The 26,220-nt window shown below is 38.9% G+C and overlaps 1 protein-coding gene across 2 annotated transcripts in view; it reads left to right on the top strand.

The window, feature by feature from the left end:
- LOC149006589 (SNF2 domain-containing protein / helicase domain-containing protein / HNH endonuclease domain-containing protein) overlaps window positions 1–26,220 on the top strand; it is an 89,265-nt gene that overhangs the window by 23,389 nt on the left and 39,656 nt on the right. For both annotated transcript variants that reach the window (XM_089165250.1, XM_089165249.1), the window contains exons 9-10: window positions 9,710–9,941; window positions 10,645–10,844. In XM_089165250.1, coding sequence (XP_089021376.1) covers window positions 9,710–9,941; window positions 10,645–10,844 — 432 coding nt within the window. The remainder of the gene's footprint in view (window positions 1–9,709; window positions 9,942–10,644; window positions 10,845–26,220) is intronic.

The following is a 26,220-nucleotide window of genomic DNA, read 5'->3' as shown; positions in this document are numbered from 1 at the left end:
ATGGTTGTGTGAATCTAGTATAAATATATGTTGATCTACTAACTTTGATCTAAACTTTCATGGAAACAAATCTAATTTTCTGCTATTAATTTATTTTTTGAATTTTCGTATTTAAAAAATATAATATCTAAAAATTAGAATAAAAAGTATAAAAAAATACTTATGATATGAATGTGATTATCACTTATGTTAAACTACATTGAAAGGGCTACAACCCCATGTAGTCGTATTTTGATCATCATGCTTGTTGTATTTTTTTATTTAAATAATTAAATAAAATAATTATGAAAAACAATATTTTATTTAAAAATTATTATTATTATTATTGTTATTATTATTATTATTTTTAAATTTTTTTTTTAAGATGATGCTCATATTATGTAGTTTATTTAAAAATACAAACATGTATGTTTGAGCATTGTATATATGTTATCTTAGAACAAAGTGTGTGTTTTGTCGTTTTATAAATTATTTTTACATGTTTTTAATTATCTAAAAATTATTCTAATGATTATTTGGGAACATTCATGTATGTATTTGAGTGTCGTAGACTTCTAGCTTAAATGACAACTAGTGGGAGTGTTGGCAGTGGCAATGGGACTCAAGACATTACTTGGCAACATGGGGATCCACTGACTGCTGACAAGAAAGAATCTCGATGCAAGTATTGCCTCAAGACCTGAATTCTGGTGGTTCAACCAGATTAAAGCAACACTTGGTTGGTGGCTACAAAGATGTTGCCAAGTGTTCCAAGGTTCTTATGAAGTACAAAAAGCAATTGTAACAACTTTAAAATGAGGGAGACAAAGAAAGGATGAGATGGGAAAAAAGCAAAGGGAATTTGAGGATACAGTGTTGTGTATACCTTTAGTTGACGTTGATGAGGAGTCAGACGACGATGAGGAGAGGAGGCGTATGGGTATTGAGTCACAAGTCGAGTGGAGACATATAGGGGCTGCAATGGAAGCTAGTAGACAATCCTTACATTTTGAGAATATGGGACAATACGAACAGACAAAAGGAGCAGGTGGGTCGGGGTGAGGGGCATCCATGCCTCCTAGACAGAGTTTTCATGGAAGTGAGAGGACTGAAAGGATTGAAAGGACGAGGAAGACTGCACATTATGATGCCACACTTGACCATGACCCCTTCAGGCATCAAGACACCTATCAAAGAAGCATTCCATATATGTTTGTTGGAGGTAGAGAAGGCAGTAGGGAGGAGGAAGCTAGGCTGGTGATTAGCAAATTTATGCTCTACAACAACAACATTGCAGTCAATGTAGCCAAAACACCATACTATTAGGGGATGATTAATGCAGTTGCTAGGTCAAGTGTAGGGGTTAAAGGCCCAACAGCTTAGGAAGTACTGAATAAATATTTACCAAAAGTGAAGCAGGAGGTGGAGGAATACATTGGTTCATTGAAGGAAATATGGACAACATATGGTGTTACTGCGGTGGCTGATGGATAGATTGGTCCTACTAGACAGTCCATCATTAATTTCATGCTGAGGTGCAATGGGAGACATCCTTCCTCAAGTTAGTGGATGCCTCATATAAAATCAAAGATGCTGACTATCTTCTTGTCAAAGATAGCGGTGCTAATTTCAAAAAAGCTGGTGAAATGTTGATGAAGAAGAAGAGCAGCAGGATCCATGGTGGGAGATCTCATTATTGTGAGATAGCGAGACGAGAGGGTCTGCGAGAGATGAGAGATGGGAGATCTCACTAACGGGAATATTTTGACTGCATTAGGGGCTTTAAAAAGCCCCTGTCTCGCTCGAGCCTCTCTCTCCCTTCTCTCTCTGGAACTTCCATTTTGGCTTGAAAACTCGATTTTTGGCCGGAATTTGTTGGGGATTTAACATAGCAACATCATCAACTCATCTACAACAACAGATTGGAGCATATTTCAAGTGATTCAACCCTATTTCAAGTGATCTTCAAGAAATGTAAGATTTTCCCCCAAATTTGAATTTTTTCAAATAGAAGGTTCTACAATGGGTGTGAGTGTGGTATAAATATATGTTGATGATCAAGCTTTGATCTACTCTTTCATGGAAAAAAAATTAATTTTCTGTTATTATTATTTTTTTGAATTTTTGTATTTAAAAAATATATTATCTAAAAAATTAAAATAAAAAATTATAAATAAATACTTATGATATGAATGTGATTATTACTGATGTTAAACTACATTTAGAGGGCTACAATCTCATGTATTAATATTTTGATTATCATGCTTGCTGTATTTATTTTTATTTTTTATTTAAATAATTAAATAAAAAATTATGAAAAAATAATATTTTATTATTATTTTTTTTAATGATGCTTATATTATGTAGTTTATTTTAAAAATACAAACATGTCTGTTTGAGCATTGTATATATGTTTCCTTAAAACAAAGTGTGTGTTTTGTTGTTTTATAAATTGTTTTTACATAAAATAATTATAAAAAATAATATGTTATTAAAAATTTATCTTTTTTTTTTTTTAAATGATGCTCATATTATGTAGTTTATTTTAAAAATACAAACATGTTTGTTTGAGCATTGTATATATGTTTCCTTAGAACAAAGTGTGTGTTTTGTTGTTTTATAAATTGTTTTTACATGTTTTTATGTATTTAAAAATTATTCTAATGATTATTTGAACATTCATATATGTATTTCAGACTTCCAGTGCTGTACATTTGAATCTTAAATGGCAACAAATGACAACTAGTGGGAGTGGCGGCACTGGTAGTGGTACTTAGGACATTGCTTGGCGGGTATCCCCTGACTGCCGACAAGAAAAAATCCCAATGCAAGTATTGCCTGAAGATTTTGAATTCTGGTGGTTCAACCAGATTAAAGCAACATTTGGCTGGTGGCTACGAAGATGTTTCCAAGTGTCCCAAGGTTCCTTATGAAGTGCAAAAAACAATTGCAGTAACTTTAAAGGGAGGGAAACAAAAAAAGGACGAGATGGTACAAAAGCAAAGGGAATTTGAGGATACAGTGCTATCTAGATCTTTTCTTGATGTTGATGAGGAGTCAAACGACGATGAAGAGAGGAGGGATATGGGTGTTGAGTCACGGGCCGAGTGGAGATAGATGAAGGTTGCAATGGAAGCTAGCAGATAGTCCTTACATGTTGAGAATGTGAGGCAATATGAATAGACAATGGGAGTAGGTGGTTCAGGGTCAGGGGCATCCATGCCACCTAGACATAGTTCTCTGGGAACTAATAGAACCGAAAGGAGGAAGACTAGACATTATGATTCCACATTTGACCAAGACCCTTCCCTCTTCAAGCAACAAGACATTTTTCAGAGAAGCATTCCATATATGGTTGCTGGAGGTAGAGAAGGCAGTAGGGAGCTAGGTTGGCAATCTGCAAATTCATGCTCTACAACAACATTGCAACCAATGTAGCCAAGACACCATATCATTAGGGGATGATCAATGCAGTTGCTTGGGCAGGTGTAGGGGTTAAAGGCCCAACAACTTGGGAAGTAATGAATAAATATTTACCAAAGGTAAAGTAGGAGGTGGATGAATACATTGGTTCATTAAAGGAAAAATGGAGTGCATATGGTGTTACTGTGATGGTTGATGGATGGATTGGTCCTACTAGACAGTCCATCATTAATTTCATGGCGAGCTGCAATGGAAAGACATCATTCCTTAAGGTCAGTGGATTCCTCAGATAAAATCAAAGATGCTGACTATCTTTACAAGCTTCTTAGGGAGGTGATCCTCAAGGTAAGGCCAAAGAATGTTATTTCATGGCGAGCTGCAATGGAAAGACATCATTCCTTAAGGTCAGTGGATTCCTCAGATAAAATCAAAGATGCTGACTATCTTTACAAGCTTCTTAGGGAGGTGGTCCCCAAGGTAAGGCCAAAGAATGTTATCCAAATTGTCATAGATAATGGTGCTAACTTCAAAAAAGCTGGTGAAATGTTGATGAGGAAGAAGAGCAGCAGGATCCACCTCTTTTGGACACCATGTGTAGCACATTTGATTGATTTATGTTGAAGGACTTGGGGAAAAGAAAATCAATCAATTTTGTGGTTGAGAGGGCTAGAAGGGTAAGTAATTTTATTTATAACCATGGTTATGTGCTGAAGATGATGAGGAACCATTGTAAGGGTGATCTAGTCAGACCTGGATTGATTAGATTCGCTACCAACAATGGAGGAGCAAGAGTGGTTCCTCATCAAATACAATAACATTACACATCAAGTATTCAAGTCAACAAGTGATCAAAGTTCAAACTATCAAAGACTCAAAGTAATAAATTGTTCAGAGCTACATAGTTGGTGGCGAATCTAATCAATCAAGGTTTGACTAGATCACCCTTACAATGGTTCCTCATCATCTTTAGCACATAACCATGGTTATAAATCAAATTATTTATCCTTCTAGCCCTTTTAACCACAATATTGATTGTCTTTCTTTTCCCCAAGTCCTTCAACATAAGATGAATCGAATGTGCTGCACATGGTGTCCAAAAGAGGTGGATCCTGCTGCTTTTTTTCCTCGTCAACATTTCACCTGTTTTTTTTTTTAAGTTAGCACCATTATCTGTGACAATTTGGATAACATTCTTTGGCCCTACCTCGAGGACCACCTCTCTAAGAAGCTTGTAAAGGTAGTCAGCATCTTTGATTTTATCTGAGGCATCCACTGACTTAAGGAAGGATGTCTTTCCATTGCAGCTCGCAATGAAATTAATGATGGACTGTCTAGTAGGACCAGTCCATCCATCAGCCATCACAGTAACACCATATGTACTCCATTTGTCCTTTAATGAACCAATGTATTCATCCACCTCCAGCTTTACCTTTGGTAAATATTTATTCATTACTTCCCAAGCTATTGGGCCTTTAACCCCTACACTTGCCTTAGCAACTGCATTGATCATCCCCTGATAGTATGGTGTTTTGGCTACATTGGCTGCAATGAATTTGTTGATTGCCAACCTAGCTTCCTTCTCCCTACTGCCTTCTCTACCTCCAACAAACATATATGGAATGCTTCTTTGATAGATGTCTTGTTGCTTGAAGAGGGAAGGATCTTGGTCAAATGTGGAATCATAATGTCTAGTCTTCCTCCACCTTTCGGTCCTATCAGTTCCCTGAGAACTATGTCTTGGTGGCATCCATGCCCCTGACCCCGAACCACCTGCTCCCCTTGTTTGTTCATATTGCCTCACATTCTCAACATGTAAGGACTATCTGCTAGCTTCCATTGCAGCCTTCATCTGTCTCCACTCGGCCCATGACTCAACACCAAAACCCTCACACCAACCCTCCTCTCTTCATCGTCGCTTGACTCCTTATCAACATCAAGAAAAGGTCTAGATAGCACTGTATCCTCAAATTCCCTTTGCTTTTGTACCATCTCGTCCTTTTTTTGTTTCCCTCCCTTTAAAGTTACTGCAATTGTTTTTTGCACTTCATAAGGAACCTTGGGACACTTGGAAACATCTTTGTAGCCACCAGCCAAATGTTGCTTTAATATCTGGTTGAAACCATAATTCAAAATCTTCAGGCAATACTTGCATCGGGATTTTTTCTTATCGGCAGTCAAGGGATCCCCATGTTACCAAGCAATGTCTTGAGTCCCACTACCAGTGCCGCTACTCCCACTAGTTGCCAAGATTCAAATGTACAACACTGAAAGTCTGAAATACATACATGAATGTTTCCAAATAATCATTAGAATAATTTTTAAATACATAAAAACATGTAAAAACAATTTATAAAACAATAAAACACACACTTTGTTCTAAGATAACATATATACAATGCTCAAACAAACATGTTTGTATTTTTAAAATAAACTACATAATATGAACATCATTTAAAAAAAAAAAAAAAGATAAATTTTTAATAACATATTATTTTTTATAATTATTTTATGTAAAAACAATTTATAAAACAATAAAACACACACTTTTTTTAAGGTAACATATATACAATGTTCAACATACATGTTTGGTATTTTTAAAATAAACTACATAATATAAGCATCATTTAATTTTTTTTATAAAATATTATTTTTCATAAATTTTTTATTTAATTATTTAAATAAAAAATAAAATAAATACAACAATCATGATAATCAAAATATTAATACATGAGATTGTAGCCCTCTAAATGTAGTTTAACATAAGTAATAATCACATTCATATCATAAGTATTTATTTATAATTTATAATTTTAATTTTTTGGATAATTGGATAATATATTTTTTAAATACGAAAATTCAAAAAAAAAAATTAATAACAAAAAATTAAAATTTTTTCCATGAAAGTGTATATCAAAGCTTGTTCATCAACATATATTTATACCACACTCATACACCCATTGTAGAATCTTCTATTTGAAAAAATTCAAATTTGGGGGAAAATCTTACATTTCTTGAAGATCACTTGAAATAGGGTTGAATCACTTGATATATGCTTGAATCTACTGTTGTAGATGAGTTGATGATGTTGCTATGTTGAATCCTCAACAAATTCCGGCCAAAAATTGAGTTTTTTGGCAAAAATGGAAGTTCTAGCGAGAGAGAGGCGAGATATGCCTCTCTCGAGCGAGACAGGGGCTTTTTAAAGCCTCTAAAGCAGTCAAAAATGGACCGTTAGCGAGATCTCGCCGAGATATTGGCGAGATCTCCCATCTCTCGCATACCCTCTTGTCTCGCTATCTCACGATAACGAGATATCTCGCGAGATCTCCCACTATGGTCCTAAGTCCCATTGCCATTGCCAACAGTCCCACTAGTTGCCATTTAAGCTAGAAGTCTACGACACTCAAATACATACATGAATGTTCCCAAATAATCATTAGAATAATTTTTAGATAATTAAAAACATGTAAAAATACTTTTTATAAAACAACAAAACTCACACTTTGTTCTAAGATAACATATATACAATGCTCAAACATATATGTTTGTATTTTTAAATAAACTAAATAATATGAGCATCATCTAAAACAAAAAAGAGAATTTTTTAATAAAATTTTATTTTTTATAATTATTTTATTTAATTATTTAAAAATAAAAATATAGCAAGTGATAATCAAAATATGATACATGGGGTGGTAGCCCTTTCAATGTAGTTTAACATAAGTGATAATCACATTCATATCATAAATATTTTTTATATTTTTTTAATTCTAATTCTTTTCAATATTATATTTTTAAATACGAAAATTAAAAAAATAATTAATTGTAGAAAATTAATTTGTTTCTATGAAAGTGTAGATCGAAGTTAGTAGATCAACATATATTTTTAGTAGACTCACACACCCATTGTAGAACATACTATTTGAAAAAAATTCAAATTTGTGGAAAAATCTTACCTTTGTTGAAGATCTTGTTGAAATAGGTTTGAATAATGATAATGTGATGTTGTAGATGTGTTAAGGATGTTTTGAAGTTGAGACCTAGTTGAATCCCCAAAAAATTCCTGCAAAAAATTGATTTTTCGGTGAAATTGGAGAGTTGCAACTTGAGAGAGGCGAGATCTGCCTCTGCCTCTCTCACGAGATAGGGGTTTTAAAACCTCCTAAAGCATATTGTTGGACCCCTAATGGCGAGATCTCCCATCTTGCCTCTTCTCTCGTTCAGCTGGGTTCATAGAGTTTGTGAGCTACTGTGGTAGAAAGCTTTTCTAGAAGACATCGGAGTTCAAATTCTGTGCCCTATGATGTTGTATTGTGGCAACAAGGCTGCCATTAGAATTGTCAATAATCCTTTGCAACATAATCGAACCATACATATCAAAATTGATAGGTCTTTTGTCAAAGGAAAGCTGGAACTAGGGTTGATTTGTATCCCTTTTTTGAGATCTGGAGACCAAGTGGCTGATATTTTAACTAAGGGTTTGAAGGCAGGAAATTTCCTCCGGATTGTGGGCAAATTAGGCATGACTAACATCTATGCCCCTCAACTTGAGGGGGAGTGTTTGTTGGTTCAGTTCTATTAGTGTTATTGGTTTATTCTTTTAGTTTGTTAATTCTTGTTGCTCAAGTAAAGGTAATTTTGTAATAGTGTAAAAATTCACTTCATTATAAATAAAGGGCTTGGGATCACTTTGACCTAGCAAGTGATTCTACCATAATCGATTGTCTCAACAGTAGCACCTCGTGGTTCTAGCTCTGGAAGGATCTTTGGGTCTCCTGCTTTAGCAGCGATAGGGATTTCTTGTTGGGTGTCTTCAAGCGGAACTTGTAGTGACTATCTAATGCAAAGTTGTTGCCATTGCACTAGGTTGGTGGACAAACTTTTAATTTTACAAGTCAGGCAGTGAGGAGGTTTCAAGTCTAAGTGGACGTGCTGGATGAAGAAGTGCCTTGTTTCATCCATATTGGTGATGAATGAAGGGAGGGTGCCTTGGCAAAGATCTCTACACATATATGCAAGCATAGGTAAGTATGGCCTTGTGCAGGGTTCTAGCATCGGAGAAGAGGGGGTTCCCTAGGGTGATCCCACTATACTCAAGCTTTCAGACAAGCAATAGGGAAGGGGTATCCCAAGGAGTGTGACCCTAAGCTAAGGAGGGGAGAGGAGAGTGGTTTTCCCAGTTGAGTTGAAGCTGCCTATGCCATTGTCTCAAAAAAAACCTGGGTCAAGCAGGAAGAACTCCAAAGATTGCTCCAGCTTCTGTTGTTGTGATAGAGTGGTTTGGACATTGGGAAATGGAGGTTTGGAGCCCAAAAAATGGACCACAAGGCCATAGCCCAAGATTGAGGCTTCATCGTCAAGAGTTTTGGCATGATAGAAAGGAATCTTCTGACCATCTACCATAGGGAGACCAGCCTGGGTAGGTCGATGAGGAAAGGTGAAGGGGAAAGACCAAAGTGTGGGGTTTGAGGGGGATGGTGAAGTTGAGGTTGCTAGAGGTGTTGGGGTGGCGGAGGTATGGAAGGAGCTGGGGGCAGGGCCCAGGGAAGGTCATTTCAGTCTCCTATAGAAGGTCCTCAAAAACATCGATTTGATTACCTGGAAAGCATAGTTGTAAAACCAAAATGCAGTAAGCAAAACGAATTGTGATGAAGCAGTCTGACCATAATTTGTCACCTATGGTTGGTGACACTTGTTTTATTTAGTCATTAGAATGTATGTATTTAGTTTATGCAATTTGTCTCTTGTAAGGTTTCCTTTGAATTAATCTCTGGAGATTCTTTTTAATCCATCTCTTTATAAAAACCGTATCTTTCTGGAGGGTTTTTATTTTTTTATTTTGCATCTACCACATGATTTGTGCGTTGGGGATGTGGGTTTTACAGCAAACTAGATCTCTCTCAATATGGAAAATCTTGCTACACAATGTCTGAACATTTTCATGTCAATCAGTTTGGATCATAAATTGATCGTGAATTTGTGATTGACCAGATCTGCCTCTTCACATCTTTGCCATTTCTGTTGTTCCACAGAGTAGTGTCTCGACTCTCAAGTCCTTGTCCAATGAAATTAATGTTCTTGCTCAAGAATACTTTGACCCATAAGAATTTGTTGAAATATTTAAATCATGCATTACCTACCCTGGTTAACTTTTGGTACTCTCTTTGCCTTTTCCTTTAATTTATTCTGAGAGATAAACTTTGAAGAGTTAAATGAATCTCTCGAGACTTTTAGAACCGTTGAGCTCACCAAGGAGTTATTGGTTCATATTTTGGGTTTTTTTAATTTAGTTATTTATCTTTTACAGATAAGGCGTCTGAAGAAGCAAGTGCTGGTACAATTGCCACCTAAACGTCGGCAAATAATAAGATTAGTGTTGAAAAGGTCTGATGTTATCTCTGCAAAAGCCAGTATTAAGATGCGTTGTACTACTCCTCCAATGGAATCTCAAGAGGAAAGTGAAATTGATATGAATGGTGGGACTCCTGAAAATGACCCTCACATTGACAGTGCTCCAGAAATTGATTCTGAATCAAATGGTAATTCCTGTTTCTCTATAATAACTTATGATCTTCTATACTCATTAAGCATGGCTGTTTGTGATTGTATGTCGGCAATGGGGGAGCCAATTTATGTGATAGGGCAAATGAAAATGCCTATCCGAAAGGTCAGTTCTACCATATACTTGGAGCTGAAAATGAATGGATGGGAGTGATATCAAGGTCATTAATTGAGTTATGGCTGGTGAAGCTTCTTCTAGCAAGAAGATTTGGCTCTTGAGAAAACTAGAATTTAGGTGACCAAAATCATGTTTAGGTATTCATTTGAACTAGCTTTGAAAGAATGGGTCAACCAGTAAAAGAGTAAGGAACTAAAAAGTATTTACCCATACCGCGAATGCATGGACAAACTGTGATAGACATGGAAGGTTGTAGAACATTATAGTGGCATTTTTTTGAGATTAGATCAGAAGAACAATGACTAAACATAAACCAGAAGTTGTGAAGGCACATATTGATGAGGAAGATTTGCTTGGATCACCATGGGTGGACGGATCATTCTTTATCCTTCTGTAATATTTTAATAAATAGTGAATGTGATTATTCTTCTGTCACCCATTGTAGATAATGTTTGCATTGCTAGCTGATGAATGTATGCATATGATAGTATGATTGATGTTGCTAATCTTCTGTATCTAGTTATTTATTTCATTTGTACTATGTGATTGGTTTCTCTGCTCAGATTGCGATGATTGCTATGGAAATTTGGGGAGTCTTTCTCATCAAGAAGTCGGTATTGCAAAGCTTTCTGGGTTTTGCAATTGGTTTTCTATTCATCCGATTGCCACAACTATTGGGGCTGCAAGAAATTCAGACATGGATCATAACTATCACAAAATGATTATATTTGCTCATCACCATGCTGTTCTTGATAGAATTCAGGTAAAAATGCATTTTGGCCTAACATTATACTAGATAGTCAATGTCTCAGTCTTGGGCACAGTTTTGGTAGATACTGTGCAATTTTTCTGCTTTAGATTTTGGAATTTGGTTTGGAGGCCATATGACCCAATTAGCCAATTAGGTAACGAAACTTGCAGACAACCTATTTTAGGCCTTATAAACATAGTGTAACCCTTGAATTTTAAAAAATTACACCCCAAATGCAGTTTGACTTTGGATCATAGGCTAGTAGTGTACACTGTGTAGATATCATTGATATGACTTATAACTTAGAATTTGAACACATGCAATTCAAGTAAAAGAACTTAGATGGTAAATATGACTGAAATTGCATACACTATAAATCATTTTTCTGACATTGTTTATGCAGTCTCTAATGTACATTGGTGTCAACACCCAACAATACAAGCAACAAGTCACTCATATGCTCATCCTGCAGTTCTAAACTCCTGGCATTGGAATGAGTGCCTGACCAGATCAATACCACTAGAATGTTGCTGCTGCCAAATCAAGCTTCCATCTGACTGAATCACAAAAAGCTGGGCATGCCATAGCACTGGACAAGTCTTTTCTCAATAAGTAGAAAAATGGAGAGAAAGGAAAGGAAGAAGAGAACATAAGCAAGAAAACTCACTTAAACCACCTCATTCTTATTTTTAGACTTATTTAAGAGATACTAGAAACAGAACATAACAGAGACCAAGTCCTAACAGGAAACTACATACCCCAAAAAACCAGTCTCAGGGTATCCCTGGAGATCTTTCTATCCCCTCTTTTGCCCTTTGTGAGATACTGCATGGCCCAGCCTAGACCTGCCTTCTACATACATGAGAAAAAGTAGACGGAACTCTCCTAAGTTTAACTTAATTACAAGTACTTTCCTTGCGTGAAATTGAGATATGCTTGCCATAGTTCAAAATTTGACCGGAACTTGTGAAATTTTGGATTTTCAGAAGGTTGAGACAAAACATAACAGATACCAAAATGGAATCACATGTTTCGACCGAAATTTCTGAGATTTTGGTCAAAACAGGTCAAAACCCAGGTTTCAAGGGTCGGAAACTTGGGTCAACTGGTTCACCTAGGTTGTTTGTTTCAGTTAAAATCAGGGGGTTTCGATCGAAACTCAACATTTTGCCGAGTTTCGAATGAAAAATAGATGGAAGTTTATTTTTTCGACCCCGATTTTCCCTTTGATTTTGACCTTTGTGAGCCCACTTCAGGTGATTTTAAGCTATTTCCTTTCCTCCTTTGGTGGCTTCGACAGTTCTTGGTGGCCATTTCAAAATATTTCTTGGTTTTTCACAAGGTAACCAACATTTCCCCAAAATTTTGATTTTTTCTTTGTTCCATCCTCAAATGATGTTGGATTGTTTTGAATATAAAATATGTTGTCTGTAGTAGCTAGACCTACGAATGTATGTTGTTGGATTTAATTTCTTATGTGTGTTAGTATTTTTAAATTTTTTTTCTGATTTTAAATATTACATAGAAAATTATATTTTCTTTTCTTTTAAAAAGTAACCTACATATACATGATGTATTGGCTTCTTCTGATGTATATAAGACACCATCGATCAATTTATGTTCTGATTGTGTCTAAATTAATTTTAGGTTGTCTAATTACGATTTCATGTATTTAATAATTACTAATCATTAATATTTTGATTATAAAAAGTATTTTAATTACCAAAAATGTATCAAGTTTGGGAATTCATCAGGTTATAAGTAATGTGTGTTTTGGCTAAAAATTAGAATACATCGGGTTAACATGTATGCTTTTATCAGGCGCCCACTCTCGACCATCAATTACTATGTCGGACATTGCCAGGTAGCATGGTAGGCCTTTGATGGAGGACATTAAGAGGTCAAAGTGTAACTATTGCAAGAAACATATTGGATTAAGTGAGGCCACTTGATTGAAGTGGCATCTAGTGGGAAGGGACCACAATGTGATTCGATGCCCCAATGTTCTGTTATGAGGTTAAACTTGCGACAACAAAGTATTTAAAAGTAGGGAAAGATAAGAGGGCAGAGAAGAGGGATGAATTCTAGGCTGCATGCTTAGAGGAGCTGGGAGAGCAGGACATGGATCCGAATAAGGCAGACCTCAACGCATTATCCCTAGAGACAAGTATGGAGAGAGCATTAAGGATGAGTAGAGAGTTTCATAGACTCGATTAGATCAGGATACTAGGCCATGGGTGCAAGGTCCTTTAGAGATCCAGATTTTGAGAGGGGAGGGGGAGGCAGTTTCACTATGAGGTGGAGCCATTGTGTCATAGAGTCGGATTCCTTGCCCTGGCCCCCACTGTCTCGAGCTACATCTGGTGCATCCAAACCTATAGATCCGGAATTTGGTTACTATGCAACGATCCCGATTTCTTTAAGAGGGCATAGACGAAACAAAAAAAAAAAAAATAAAAATTTGTAGCTTTTGTGGGTTGATGTGAAGGAGAAGGTGGGGATGGCCTTCTTCAAGTGGGCATTCTATCATAGCATTCCTACAAATGCTGCATAGGGGCCCTACTATAAAGCTATGATGGATGAGATTAGTGGTGCTGGGCAGGGGGTGGTTGGGCTAACCCCACATATAATCTATAATGTCTATCTTCCATAGCATAAGAGACATTTAAAGACCTACATTGATGGTCTTGAGCCAATGTGGAGGCATTATGGGGTGGCAACCATAGTATTACATTTTGGCAAAACTAGATGAAATTTCGCCGTTTTGCTTCTTGGCGAAATGAAAACAAGGTCGAAATCCAAAAGTTTACTCTCCAAAAATTTTGACTTTTGGGCAATATATTGTGAGAAGGTTAAATTTATATCGCCGAGATTTCGGCTCTAAAAGCCAAACCTGAATCGAAGTTTCACCAATTATGGGCGAAATTTTGATTTGGCTTATAGAGCTTCCTCTTAATCCTGCATGATTTTTGCAATTTTTGAGTCGATCGTCAACATCTGGGTATAGTTCTTGCATGATTCTTGCTGACAAAGGTGTGAATCGTGTTGCGAATCTTGTGAGACCGGGTCTCACCGAGTGTGGAGATCTTAAACTTTTTGATTTCAACCGTGTTTTTGGTTTGCCAAGTAAAGAGATGGCGAAATTTTGTCTAGTTTCACCGAAATCTAGTACGATGACTGCCACCCCATAATGCCTCCACATCGGCTTAAGACCATCAATGTAGGTCTTTGACCCAACCACCCCTTGCCTAGCATTGCTAATCTCATCCATCATGGCTATCTAGTAGGCCCCTGTGTAGTGTTTGCAGGAATGCCGTGATAGAATGCCCACTTGGAGATAGCCATCCGCACCTTCTCCTTCACATCACCCCACAAATGCTTCAAATCTTTTCTATTTCATTTGAGGCCTCGTAAATAAATCAGGATTGGAGCGTAGTATTTGGATATCCAGATCTGTGGGAATGGGTCTAGGTGCACCAAATTTAAGTCGGGATCGAGGGGGGGGCCTTGGCACGAGATCTGACTCTTTGACATTATGGAACCTCCTCATAGTGGAGTTGCCTCCCCCTCCTCTCTTAAAATTTAGATCTTTGGAGGACCCTGCACCCATGGCCCTCTATGTACTCTTGATCTGGCTTAGTCTATGAGACTCTCTACTCATCCTCAGTGCTTTCTCCATATCTATCTCTAAGGATGATGCGTTGAGGTCTGGCTGATTTGGATCCATGTTTTGCTCTCCTAGCTCCTCTAAGTATGTTTCTTGGAACTCATCCGTCTTTGCCCTCTTCTCTGTCCTGTTATCTTTTCCTCCTTTTAAATACTTTGCTTTTGCAACTTTAACCTAATAAAAAACATTGGGGCATCCAATAACATTGTGATCCTCTCCTGTTAGATGGCACTTCAATCGAGTGGTGTCACCTAATCAATCTGTTTCTTGCAATAGTTACACTATTTACTTATTGTCCTCTTCCAGAGGCCTACCATGCTATCAACATTAAGCATCGTCAAAACACAAAACCATTACTCTAATTTTTAGCCTAAACAGGCATCACTTATATAACCTAGGGTATTACCAAACTCTAGAAATTCTTTGCTAATTAAAAATATTTGTTTTGATCGAAATATTAATTATTTGTTATTATTGGATATATGAAATCGAAATTAACTTAAAATTAAATTGGGACACCATCACAATGTAGATCGAGTGATGGTGTCTCACATGCATCAAAACAAAGCCAATACATCGTGTATGTAGGGTGTTTTTTAAAAAAAAATATATAACTTTTTAGGTAATTTTTATAATCAGGAAAATAGAAAAATACTAGCACAATTCAAAATTAAATCCAACACATACATTTTTAGATCTGGCTATTATAGACAACATACATTAGATTCAAAAGAATCCAACATCATTTCAGCCATGGAACAAATTTCGGTCGATATGGAAATTTCGAAAAGTTGTCAAAATGTGCCTATTGATATCGCTCGATATGCCTGAAAATGACGGTAAGTCGAAATAATGGTCGAAACAGGACACTCTATACAAGGTTCAACATGTCGGCCCGAATCGCAAAAAGTCGGGAAAGTCGGGCGACTTTTGGTTGGGGTTCGATTTTTCATCGAACCCCTGTTTCAAAGGGTATTTCAGGTCATTTTGACCTGAAATTTGATGTGTAGCCTAATTTGAGGCCAATAAACACATTGGGAGTGTTATTTTGACCTAAAACATCACCTAAACTAATGTTCTTAATCGACCCATGTCCTAATGTACGCGAAAGAAAGCCCCAAAACTAAAAATCTAAAAACTCATAAAAACCAAATCATATTAAGTCTACAATTCATTGTACAAATACATAGAGTCATCCAACCATATAAAATCTGGAACTCTCAGTACCAAGTACTGTGCCTAGGTGGATCGAACTCCTGTGACTCAGACTGTCTCCAGTGATGCCCCCCCAACAAATTCACATACTCATCCAATCTCATACGATATTGAAAGTTGTCTAGATAATCATTAACTGCAGTTCTATAGCGGTCATCTTCCACCGCCGCCATGAGAACTCCAATTTGAGGGAAGTGAGAATAGGGCCAAGGAACGTTCCGCATGCCATCAGATGCTCTTGTTGGTACGAATGACTCTGAATGTGAATGCATGACCTCATTTATAGACAATGGCCTCCTCTCGATACCATAGTCAAAGTAAGTATCCCGACTATTGGCTTGCGAGTGCCCATGATATGAAGAACTAAAGGGGATACTAATTCCCATATCATAATGTCCATGTGAAGGAGGGAGAGGGACACCATAATTACCCATAGGCCAATAACCTGTTGTGGAGCCTACGGACTCATCCAAGCTCATGGACCCCATTGACTCAATCGCCGCATCCCGAGGATTAACATAATCATAAGTTCATAACCACCTCTGTTCTGTTGCTGGCCATCATGGCCAGCCCCCCTCTGATGGTGGCTCGGCCTCGTATCAGGATATTGACGACCATGCTGATAATCACCACCATGATCATAATCCTGGGTGGCATGATCGAAATGACTCTCTCCAGTGTATCTGAGTGGGGGCTGCCGTGTCTCAGGTAGTGGAACTTGTAGATGCTCTCCAATGCCTCCACCACCACTACCACCACCACCACCATCATCATCATCATCTCGACCAGTCTGACTAGGTGGGAGTGTGTCATCTAGATTGTCATCCTGCCGCTCCTCCGTGCCTGGTGCCATGATCCAATCCTCATCAGCGGTGGCAGCTACCTTTGCATGTGCCTGACCCTCTTGAGTGGCCATAAACTCATCCACATTAACCCCTGTAGCTCGAGCTAGGTCTGGGTCAGGCCTCCCTCCAGGTTGGTCCAATATCGGCTCACCCTTGTCCAACATCCACTGAGTGAGGGGATCTTGCTCATCTTCGCCCACATCAAATATATCATCAAGATTGATGTATTGCCTATTATTCTAAGCTTGCTCCCTGACATATTGTAGCTTCAACCTCATATTATAGTGAATAAATACAAGATCATTTAGACGCTGGCTTCCCAACCGGTTCCTCCTCTTGAAGTGGATCATGCTGAATGTACTCCAATTCCTCTCACATCCAGAGGCAGAGCAAGTCTAAGACAAGAACCTAATTGCCAATCTCCGAAGGTTTGATGCACTGTTGCCATAGAGATACCACCATTTAGCTGCATTATCACAAAAACATTAAGTTTAATACTTAACATCAAATTAACTTATCTATAAATAATAATAATAATAATAATGCATTTATGCATCTAAGGATCTAACCATATAAGTATCTAACCTGGATCACTGGTTTCTCTACCCCGTACAGCAACATCTCCACTAAAAGACCCAAATGCATCCTTAAACAACTTGATCTGCAATAATACAATCAATAGTATTGATTGGATAGCTAAATTATTTAAACAATAAATACAACCCACTAATCGTTTGAAATTCCTAATGTCTCACCTCATTGTGGCAAAATGATTGGAGCATCACATCTGGCTCCAACTTCGTTATCACCTGTAACAGGGGATCCAACAGGTTTGTGTCCAACCCTAAATGTTGACTATATTGATATTTAGGGTTTAGAAAATAGGCTGGATAACTAAAAAAGCTTAAAATTAGTACCAACTACCAATACCTACAATGCTACAAGCCCACAAGTCTACAACTACAAGTCAACAACCCAGAATATTTACTTCTGGCTCTATGCAGAGGATGCATCAAATGAGCTATCCATCGTGCATCAACAATATCTAAGAAAGCCCGATGTCCTCTAGGGTTTGCTGCTTTTATAACATCCTTCATATGCTCAAAGGATGCATACAAGTGGGGCATAGTGGGTCCCCTCAAGGAAGAGAGTTCACCATACGCAAGACCTTTACAATTGGATATATGGTCTGCAACACTATAGTAACACATCTCCAGAAATCATCAGATGATATTGTGTACTGTGCCTCGCGCCCGTTGGCCGTGCTGAATTTTGTCACAAACTCATTAAGTCAATAAACAGTAGATATCATACAAGATAATCATAAACTCATAATATAAATATAATAATTTAGTAGATAGTTATCTTACTTGGATCCAACCCAATCAAACCACTCCTGCGATGCAAACATGGATCTGAGGCCCGACTTCTTATCTTGCATGTTGCTCAAGGCGACAAAATTCGTCGCAAATCGTGTCGGACCAGGTTGCACCAACTCACCTCCACATGATCTCCTCATCATTGCCAAAGCAGCAATATGATTGTAGATGAAGTTGGTTACCTGTGTTGCCCTCTTAACAGTGTTGTGGACAATGCTGATTTTTCCAATGTCCTTCAACATTAGGTCAATTGAATGTGCTGCACAAGGCGTCCACAAAAGATAATAATCAAGTGAAGCCATCAATACTTCACCGGCCTTCTTAAAGTTGGAGCCATTGTCGGTGACAATTTGCACCACATTTTTCTTACCAACTCCTCGATCACTTACAGGAGACCCATGATATATCTGTGGTCTTTCATATGACCAGTAGCATCCACTCGATTTCAAGAAGACAGTTCTCCGATCCAAGATATACCATGAAGTTGATGATGGACTTTCTCGTCGGGCAGGTCAATCCATCAGATATGATGGTGCATCCATAAGTATCCCAAAATGGTTTCATACTATCAATATACTCCTGCTGCTTTTGCTTCTCCTCTTGAAGGAGGGAGGAGGGTGGTCATCAACTCTGTAGGGTTGGGACCATCATATCCAGGGCATGCCGCTATAATAGTATCAATCATATTCCTATAGTATGGACCCTGTGATGTGTTTGCTAGGATGTTATTGTAATAAAGCCACTTTGACATTGCTTTTTTTACCTTCTTTGCCATACCTTTCCATGCACCAGATATCTTGGGCTGCTTGGCCCCTTTTCTCTTGAATGTATCAGGATCCTGCTCCATGATCGGGTCTTGACGGCGTGGATAATTAGATGGTTGTCATGGCACTAAACGGTCTGAACTTGATGTATGAGGGGCCCGCTGACTCTGTGATCTACCAAACATGCCAAATACACCACCCCTCCCCCCCGAATTAGAAGGTCTAGCCCCTGCAGACCTAGAGGGACCAACTCCTGTAGCTCTAGCTCTTGCCATATCCTGCACTTGATGGTGGCAATCGTCTGCTCTCTGCCATGGCCCGCCGCATATCCCTCTCCTCCTGATCTCTGTCCACATCAACAGGATCAACATCCCTATCATCATCTGAATCATCCACGTATGATGACGGTCCCCGCACTGCATCATCTAATGCTCTGTTGACTCTCCTCCAATCATCTTTCTTCTTCCCCTTCTGTTTTTGTAAATCCCTGAGTGCCTTGACTACATTTGGATGGGCCTCTGTGCATGTAGTCACATCCTTTGAACTCCCTAGTGATGTGACCTTTGAACCTACTGATTCCACCTGAGTATATTCTTTTGTGACAAAAATTACAGTTTGTTTTATTTTTGTCTCCATCAATAGCCACATAGTATTGCCATGTTGGGTTAGTCCTCCCTCCTGGACAGCCCGAGAGATCTCTCGGAGGGAGGGAGCCCGAGAGATCAGCAGTAGGAGGGAGGACTGACCCAACATGGCAATACTGTGTGGCTATTGATGGAGACAAAAATAAAAAACAATGTAATTTTTGTCACAAAAGAATATACTCAAGTGGCATTAGTAGGTTCAAGGGTCACATCACTGGGAGTTCAAAGGATGTGACTACATGCACAGAGGCCCATCCAGATGTAGTCAAAGCACTCGGGGATTTACAAAAACAGAAGGGGAAGAAGAAAGATGATTGGAGGAGAGTCAACAGAGCACTAGATGATGCAGTGCGGGGACCGTCATCATACGTGGATGATTTAGATGATGATAGGGATGTTGATCCTATTGATGTGGACAGAGATCAGGAGGAGAGGGATATGTGGTGGGCCATGGCAGAGAGCAGACGATTGCCCCATCAAGTGCAGGATATGGTAAGAGCTAGAGCTACAGGAGCTGGTCCCTCTAAGGCTGCAGGGGCTAGACCTTCTGATTTTGGGGAGAGGGATGGTGTATTTGGCATGTTTGGTAGATCACAGAGTCAGCGGGCCCCTCATACATCAAGTTCAGACCGTTTAGTGCCACGACAACCATCTGATTATCCACGCCGTCAAGACCCGATCATGGAGCAAGATCCTGATACATTCAAGAGAAAAGGGTTCCAAGCAGCCCAAAATATCTGGTGCATGGAAAGGTATGGCAAATAAGGTAAAAAAAGCAATGTCAAAGTGGCTTTATTACAATCACATCCCAGCAAACACATCAAAGGGTCCATACTATAGGAATATGATTGATACTATTATAGCGGCACGCCTTGGATAGGATGGTCCCAACCCTACAGAGTTGATGACCACCCTCCTCCCTCCTTCAAGAGGAGAAGCAAAAGCTACAGGAGTATATTGATAGTATGAAACCCTTTTGGGATACTTATGGATGCACCATCATGTCTGATGGATGGACCTGCCCGACGAGAAAGTCCATCATCAACTTCATGGTATACTGTGACTGGAGGACTGTCTTCTTGAAATCAGTGGATGCTATACTGGTCATATGAAAGACCACAGATATATTATAGGTCTCTTGCAGGATGTCTTGCAGGATGTGATCGAGGAGGTTGGTAGGAAAAATGTGGTGTAAAATTGTCACTGACAATGGCTCCAACTTTAAGAAGGCCGGTGAAGTGTTGATGGCTTCACCTGATTATCATATTTTGTGGACGCCTTGTGCAACACATTCAATTGACCTAATGCTGAAGGACATTGGAAAAATCAGCATTGTCCACAACACCGTTGAGAGGGCAAAACAGGTAACCAACTTCATCTACAATCATAACATTGCTTTGGCAATGATGAGGAGATCATGTGGAGGTGAGTTGGTGCGACCTGGTCCGAAACAATTTGCGACAAATTTCGTCGCCTTGAGCAACATGCAAGATAAGAAGTTGGGCATCAGATCCATGTTTGCGTCGCAGGAGTGGTTTGATCGGGCTGGATCCAAGTAAGATAACTATCTACTATTTCATCTTATAAATTTTATATTTATATTATGAGTTTATGATTATCTTGTATGATATCCTACTGTTTATTGACTTAATGAGTTTGTGACAATTCAGCACGGCCAACGGGCGCGAGGCATAGTACACAATATCATTTGATGATTTTTGGAGATGTGTTACTGTGGTGTTGCAGACCATAGATCCTATTGTAAAGGTCTTGCGTATGGTGGACTCTTCCTTGAGGGGACCCACTATGCCCCACTTGTATGCATCCCTTGAGCGTATGAAGGATGTTATAAAGGCAGCAAACCCTAGAGGACATCAAGCTTTCTTAGATACTGTCGATGCACGATGGACAACTCATCTGATGCATCCTCTGCATAGGGCCGGTAAGTAAATATTCTGGGTTGTTGACTTGTAGTTGTGGACTTGTGGGCTTGTAGCATTGTAGGGTATTGGTAGTTGGTACTAATTTTAAGCTTTTTTAATTATGCAGCCTATTTTCTAAACCCTAAATATCAATATAGTCAACATTTAGGGTTGGACACAAACCTGTTGGATGCCTTGTTACAGGCGATAACGAAGTTGGAGCCAGATGTGATGCTCCAATCATTTTGCCACAATGAGGTGAGACATTAGTGGGTTGTATTTATTGTTTAAATAATTTAGCTAACCAATCAATACTAATGATTGTATTATTGCAGATCAAGTTGTTTAGGGATGCATTTGGGTCTTTTAGTGGAGATGCTGCTGTACGACGCAGAGAAACCAGTGATCCAGGTTAGATACTTATATGGTTAGATCCTTTGATGCATAAATGCATTATTATTATTATTATTATAATTTATAGATAAGTTAATTTGATGTTAAGTATTAAAGTTATGAGTTTCTAACTTAATGTTTTTGTGATAATGCAATTGAATGGTGATATCTCTATGGCAACAATGCATCAAACCTTCGAAGATTGGCGATCAGGATCTTGTCTCAGACTTGCTCTGCCTTTGGATGTGAGAGGAATTGGAGTACATTCAGCATGATCCACTCCAAGAGGATGAACCGGTTGGGAAGCCAGCGTCTAAATGATCTTTTATTTATTCACTATAATATGAGGTTGAAGCTGCAATATGTCAGGGAGCAGGCTCAGAATGATATGCAATACATCAATCTTAATGATATATTTGATGTGGGCAAAGATGAGCAAGATCCCCTCACTCAGTGGGTGTTGGCCAGGAGTGAGCTGATATTGGACCAACCTGGAGGGAGGCTTGACCCAGACCTAGCTCGAGCTGCAGGGGTTAATGTGGATGAGTTGATTGCCACTCAAGAGGGTCAGGCACATGCAGAGGCAGCTTGCCACCGCTGATGAGGATTGGATCATGGCACCAGGCACGGAGGAGCGGGACGATCTAGATGACACACTCCCGCCTAGTCAAACTGGTCGAGATAATGATGATGGTGGTGGTGGTGGTGGTGGAGGCGTTGGAGAGCGTCTACATGTTCCACTACCAGAGACACAGCAGCCCCCACTCAGATACACTGGAGAGAGTCATTTTGATCATGCCACCCAGGATTATGATCATGGTGGTGATTATCAGCATGGTCGTCAATATCCTGATACGAGGTCGACCCACCATTAGAGGGGGCTGGCCATGATGGCCAGCACAGAGGTGGTTATGATTATGTTAATCCTTGGGATGCGGCGATTGAGTCAATGGGGTCCATGAGCTTGGATGAGTCCGTAGGCTCCATAGCAGGTTATTGGCCTATGGGTAATTATGTTGTCCCTCCCTCCTTCACATGGACATTATGATATTGGAATTAGTATCCCCTCTAGTTCTTCGTATCATGGGCACTCGCAAGCCAATAGTCGGGATATTTACTTTGACTATGGTATCGAGAGGAGGCCATTGTCTATAAATGAGGTCATGCATTCACATTCGAGTCATTCGTACCAACAAGAGCATCTGATGGCATGCGGAACGTTCCTTGGCCCTATTCTCACTTCCCTCAAATTGGAGTTCTCATGGCGGCGGAAGATGACCGCTATAGAACTGCAGTTAATGATTATCTAGACAACTTTCAATATCGTATGAGATTGGATGAGTTTGTGAATTTGTTGGGGGGGGGGCATCACTGAAGACGGTCTGAGTCACAGGAGTTTGATCCACCTAGGCACAGTTCTTGGTACTGGAGGTTCCAGATTTTATATGGTTGGATGACTCTATGTATTTGTACAATGAATTGTAGACTTTATATGATTTGGTTTCTATGATTTTTTCGAGTTTTAGTTTCGGGGCTCTTTTTGCGTACAGTAGGACATGGGTCGACTAAGAACATTAGTTTAGGTGTTGTTTTAGGTCAAAATAACACTCCCAATGTGTTTATTGGCCTCAAATTAGGCTACACGTCAAATTTCAAGTCAAAATGACCTGAAATACCCTTTGAAACAGGGGTTTGATTTTTAATCGAGCCCCAACCAAAAGTCGCCGAGTCGCCGTGTTTTTAGGGTCCGACACGGCGACACGGGTCGACATGTCGAACCTTGTATAGAGTGTCTTGTTTCGACCATTTTTTCAACTTACCGTCATTTTTAGGCATATCGAGCGGTGTTCGCATTTTTAATCGAGCCCCAACTTCAAAAATTGCTCGACTTCTCTTGCTTCATCCCTCTTGTCGCCGTGTCTTTGGGTCCGACCACGGCTACCATGTGCATCTTGAGAGTGTCTTGTTTCGACCTTTTTGAGCTTGGCACGGGGTTTTGACAACTTCTTGAAATTTTTTTGATTTCTCTTGCTTTCATCCCTCTTTTCACCTAATTTCTACAACTCAATTTCATTCAAACACTAGATTTGCTCTTCCATTTGTGCATTTTCAAAAAGCTTGCAAGGTGAGTAACCAACTTTCTCATTTTTTATTTTTGTTTTGTTTGTGCCTTAAATCATCTTAGATTGCTTCCAAATTTAAGTATGTTTATTTTAGAGTGTTGATCTATGAATTTGTAGTGTCAAAATTAATTTTTTATTCTTCTTACTATTTTTTATTTTTCTGTTATTAAAAATTATTTAGTAAATTATGTATATTGCTAAAAATGTATATGTATAGTAGATGTATGAGCTTCAAATTAATGTATGTGAGAGTTGAGACACCATATTGCTGTGATGTTGTTTAAATTTTTTTTTCTTAATTATGTAATTTAACTGAATTTAATATATATTTAAATTAAAAAAAATATTTAAATTTAAAAATAGGAGAGTAATAGTGGAAGCATGTATGCTTTTATGCAATTTTTGGAGCATGTTGTGGAGAATTTAAGATAGTGTGTATTTTATATATATATATATAAAATGTATTTTATATATATATATTAGAAGCAACTGACCAAACCAAGTGCCATTTTTAAGGAGTATATTGTGGAGCTTCAAAAATGTTCCGCCGCCCCCGCCCGCAAGGGGCCCCCCCCGCGTGGGTTGGATCCAAATCATCATCAACGATGATTCAAAATCATTCAAGATACTTAGTGTGTTTTTCTTGTATCAGACACTCTCTTTCAAATATGTTAGAAATAGCTTGGCAACACGGGAGGCCACTGACAACTGATAGAAGAAAGAGCGAGTGTAATTAAGGCAATAAACAAATAGGAGGAGGTGGGGCCACTAGACTGAAGGTGCATCTAGCTGGTGGAAACATGGATGTAGTAGGGTGCCAAAAGGTGCCTGTAGAGGTCAAGAAGGAAATGGCCTCATATATTAGTGGGGGAAAGCAAAAGAAGAAAGAGAAAATAACACAGAGGGAGGAGTTCGAGGAGGCATGCTTAGATGACCTTCCATATCTCGAGGATTATGGTCTAGATGAGCCAGGAGAGTATGGATGTGACCCTGAGCCTGAGGCCGGACAGATCAGGAGGGCGATGATAATGAGTAAGGAGCAACAGAGGGTTGATGACATGAGGAGGCAACATAGGGGTTTGGGTTGTGGGTCCTCTAAAGAGCCAGTAGGTATGGGAGGCACAGGCAGCTCCCCAAGTCCCTATGAGGAGGAGTCAGAGTGTGAGGCAAGAGGTTCCTATCCTGCGGGCCCCTACAAGGAGTTAAGCTTTGTTAGCACATCCTACAGATCTGGATCTTGAGATTCTTCGCAATGATTCGACCCTATTTGTGAGGTTTGAGCATAAACAAAGAAAGTTGAAGCACTTACGAGGGAGTGTGAAGGAAAAAGTGGGGACGACTTTCTCCAAATGGGTTTATTACCATAGTATTCCAGCACATACAGCCCAGGGGCTACATAATCTTAGGATCCCAGTCCTACTTTTATTGTTTTGTTTTAGTCAATCTATGATTAGTTATAAAGGAGTCCTAGTCCCATTAGGAAAGGTGTAGTTTGAATTCCATCTTAAATTTGTTTTCCTTCATAAGTTAGGAGTCTTAATTTTGCAGTTTTTATTTAATTTGGATTTCCTCAATGATGAATTCCTTATTTGTGTTTTTAGAGTCATGAGTGTAGTAGGAGTCCTAGATAGATAATCCACGTTTGAGTCATAGTAGGAATCCCTTCAATGCAAAGGCTATACATATAGCCCTGCTACTTGTAAGCGAAGCAGTTGATCATTATTGAATAAAGCCGAGAATTGAAGGAGACTATTTGGGGTCATGGGTTATATGGGTTTTTTTCCTAAGGAGGGGAAACTTGCTTGCTGTTTTAGTATTTGAAGTTTCTGCAATTTTTTTAAAGTTCATCCGCTGTATTCTCTTCTACAAGCGAGCACAAGGAAGCATTCAAACCCTGCAGCACCTTTAATCAGTGATCTTTGTAACAATCCTTCAGTCTTATTCAACAGACATCAAGTAATGAATCCCCCATCCCCTCACCGGACTCCTATCCTTTCTCCATCCCTCCCAACCTCCCCTTCCACTTTGCAGTATCACAGAAGCCATCCCCTCTCCCAAAATTCGGCAACTCCCCAATTCCCCCTCCAAATCCTATTCTCTCTTAAATACTACACTACCCCACCCCCAGTGACCTTCGACTCCAACACCAGCCCCTACCCTAACTTTGAAATCCTAGAATCTCGTCCCTTCTAACCTCCATCAAACCCTAAACCCTTGTACTGAAACTGAATTTAAAATAATCAAGCTGTTTCAGTTTTTTGGTCAAGACCAATGCAAAACCTGCTGGCTGAAGCTGTTTGACAACCCTAATAGCAGCCCTAAACCATAGAAGAATCTAATTTCATCTTTTTCTTGCAAACCTTAGAAACCCTAACCTACGTTCATGCATAAATTTCAAACTTCTCAACCAACCATAGTTCCTATTGGGTCACCTTC

Source organism: Hakea prostrata, chromosome 8, assembly GCF_041222555.1.
Source record: "Hakea prostrata isolate BN-2017 chromosome 8, UWA_Hpros_2, whole genome shotgun sequence".
Taxonomy (NCBI): domain Eukaryota; kingdom Viridiplantae; phylum Streptophyta; class Magnoliopsida; order Proteales; family Proteaceae; genus Hakea; species Hakea prostrata.
Note: the sequence above shows the minus strand (reverse complement) of the source record. Positions and strands in the feature narration are given on the sequence as shown.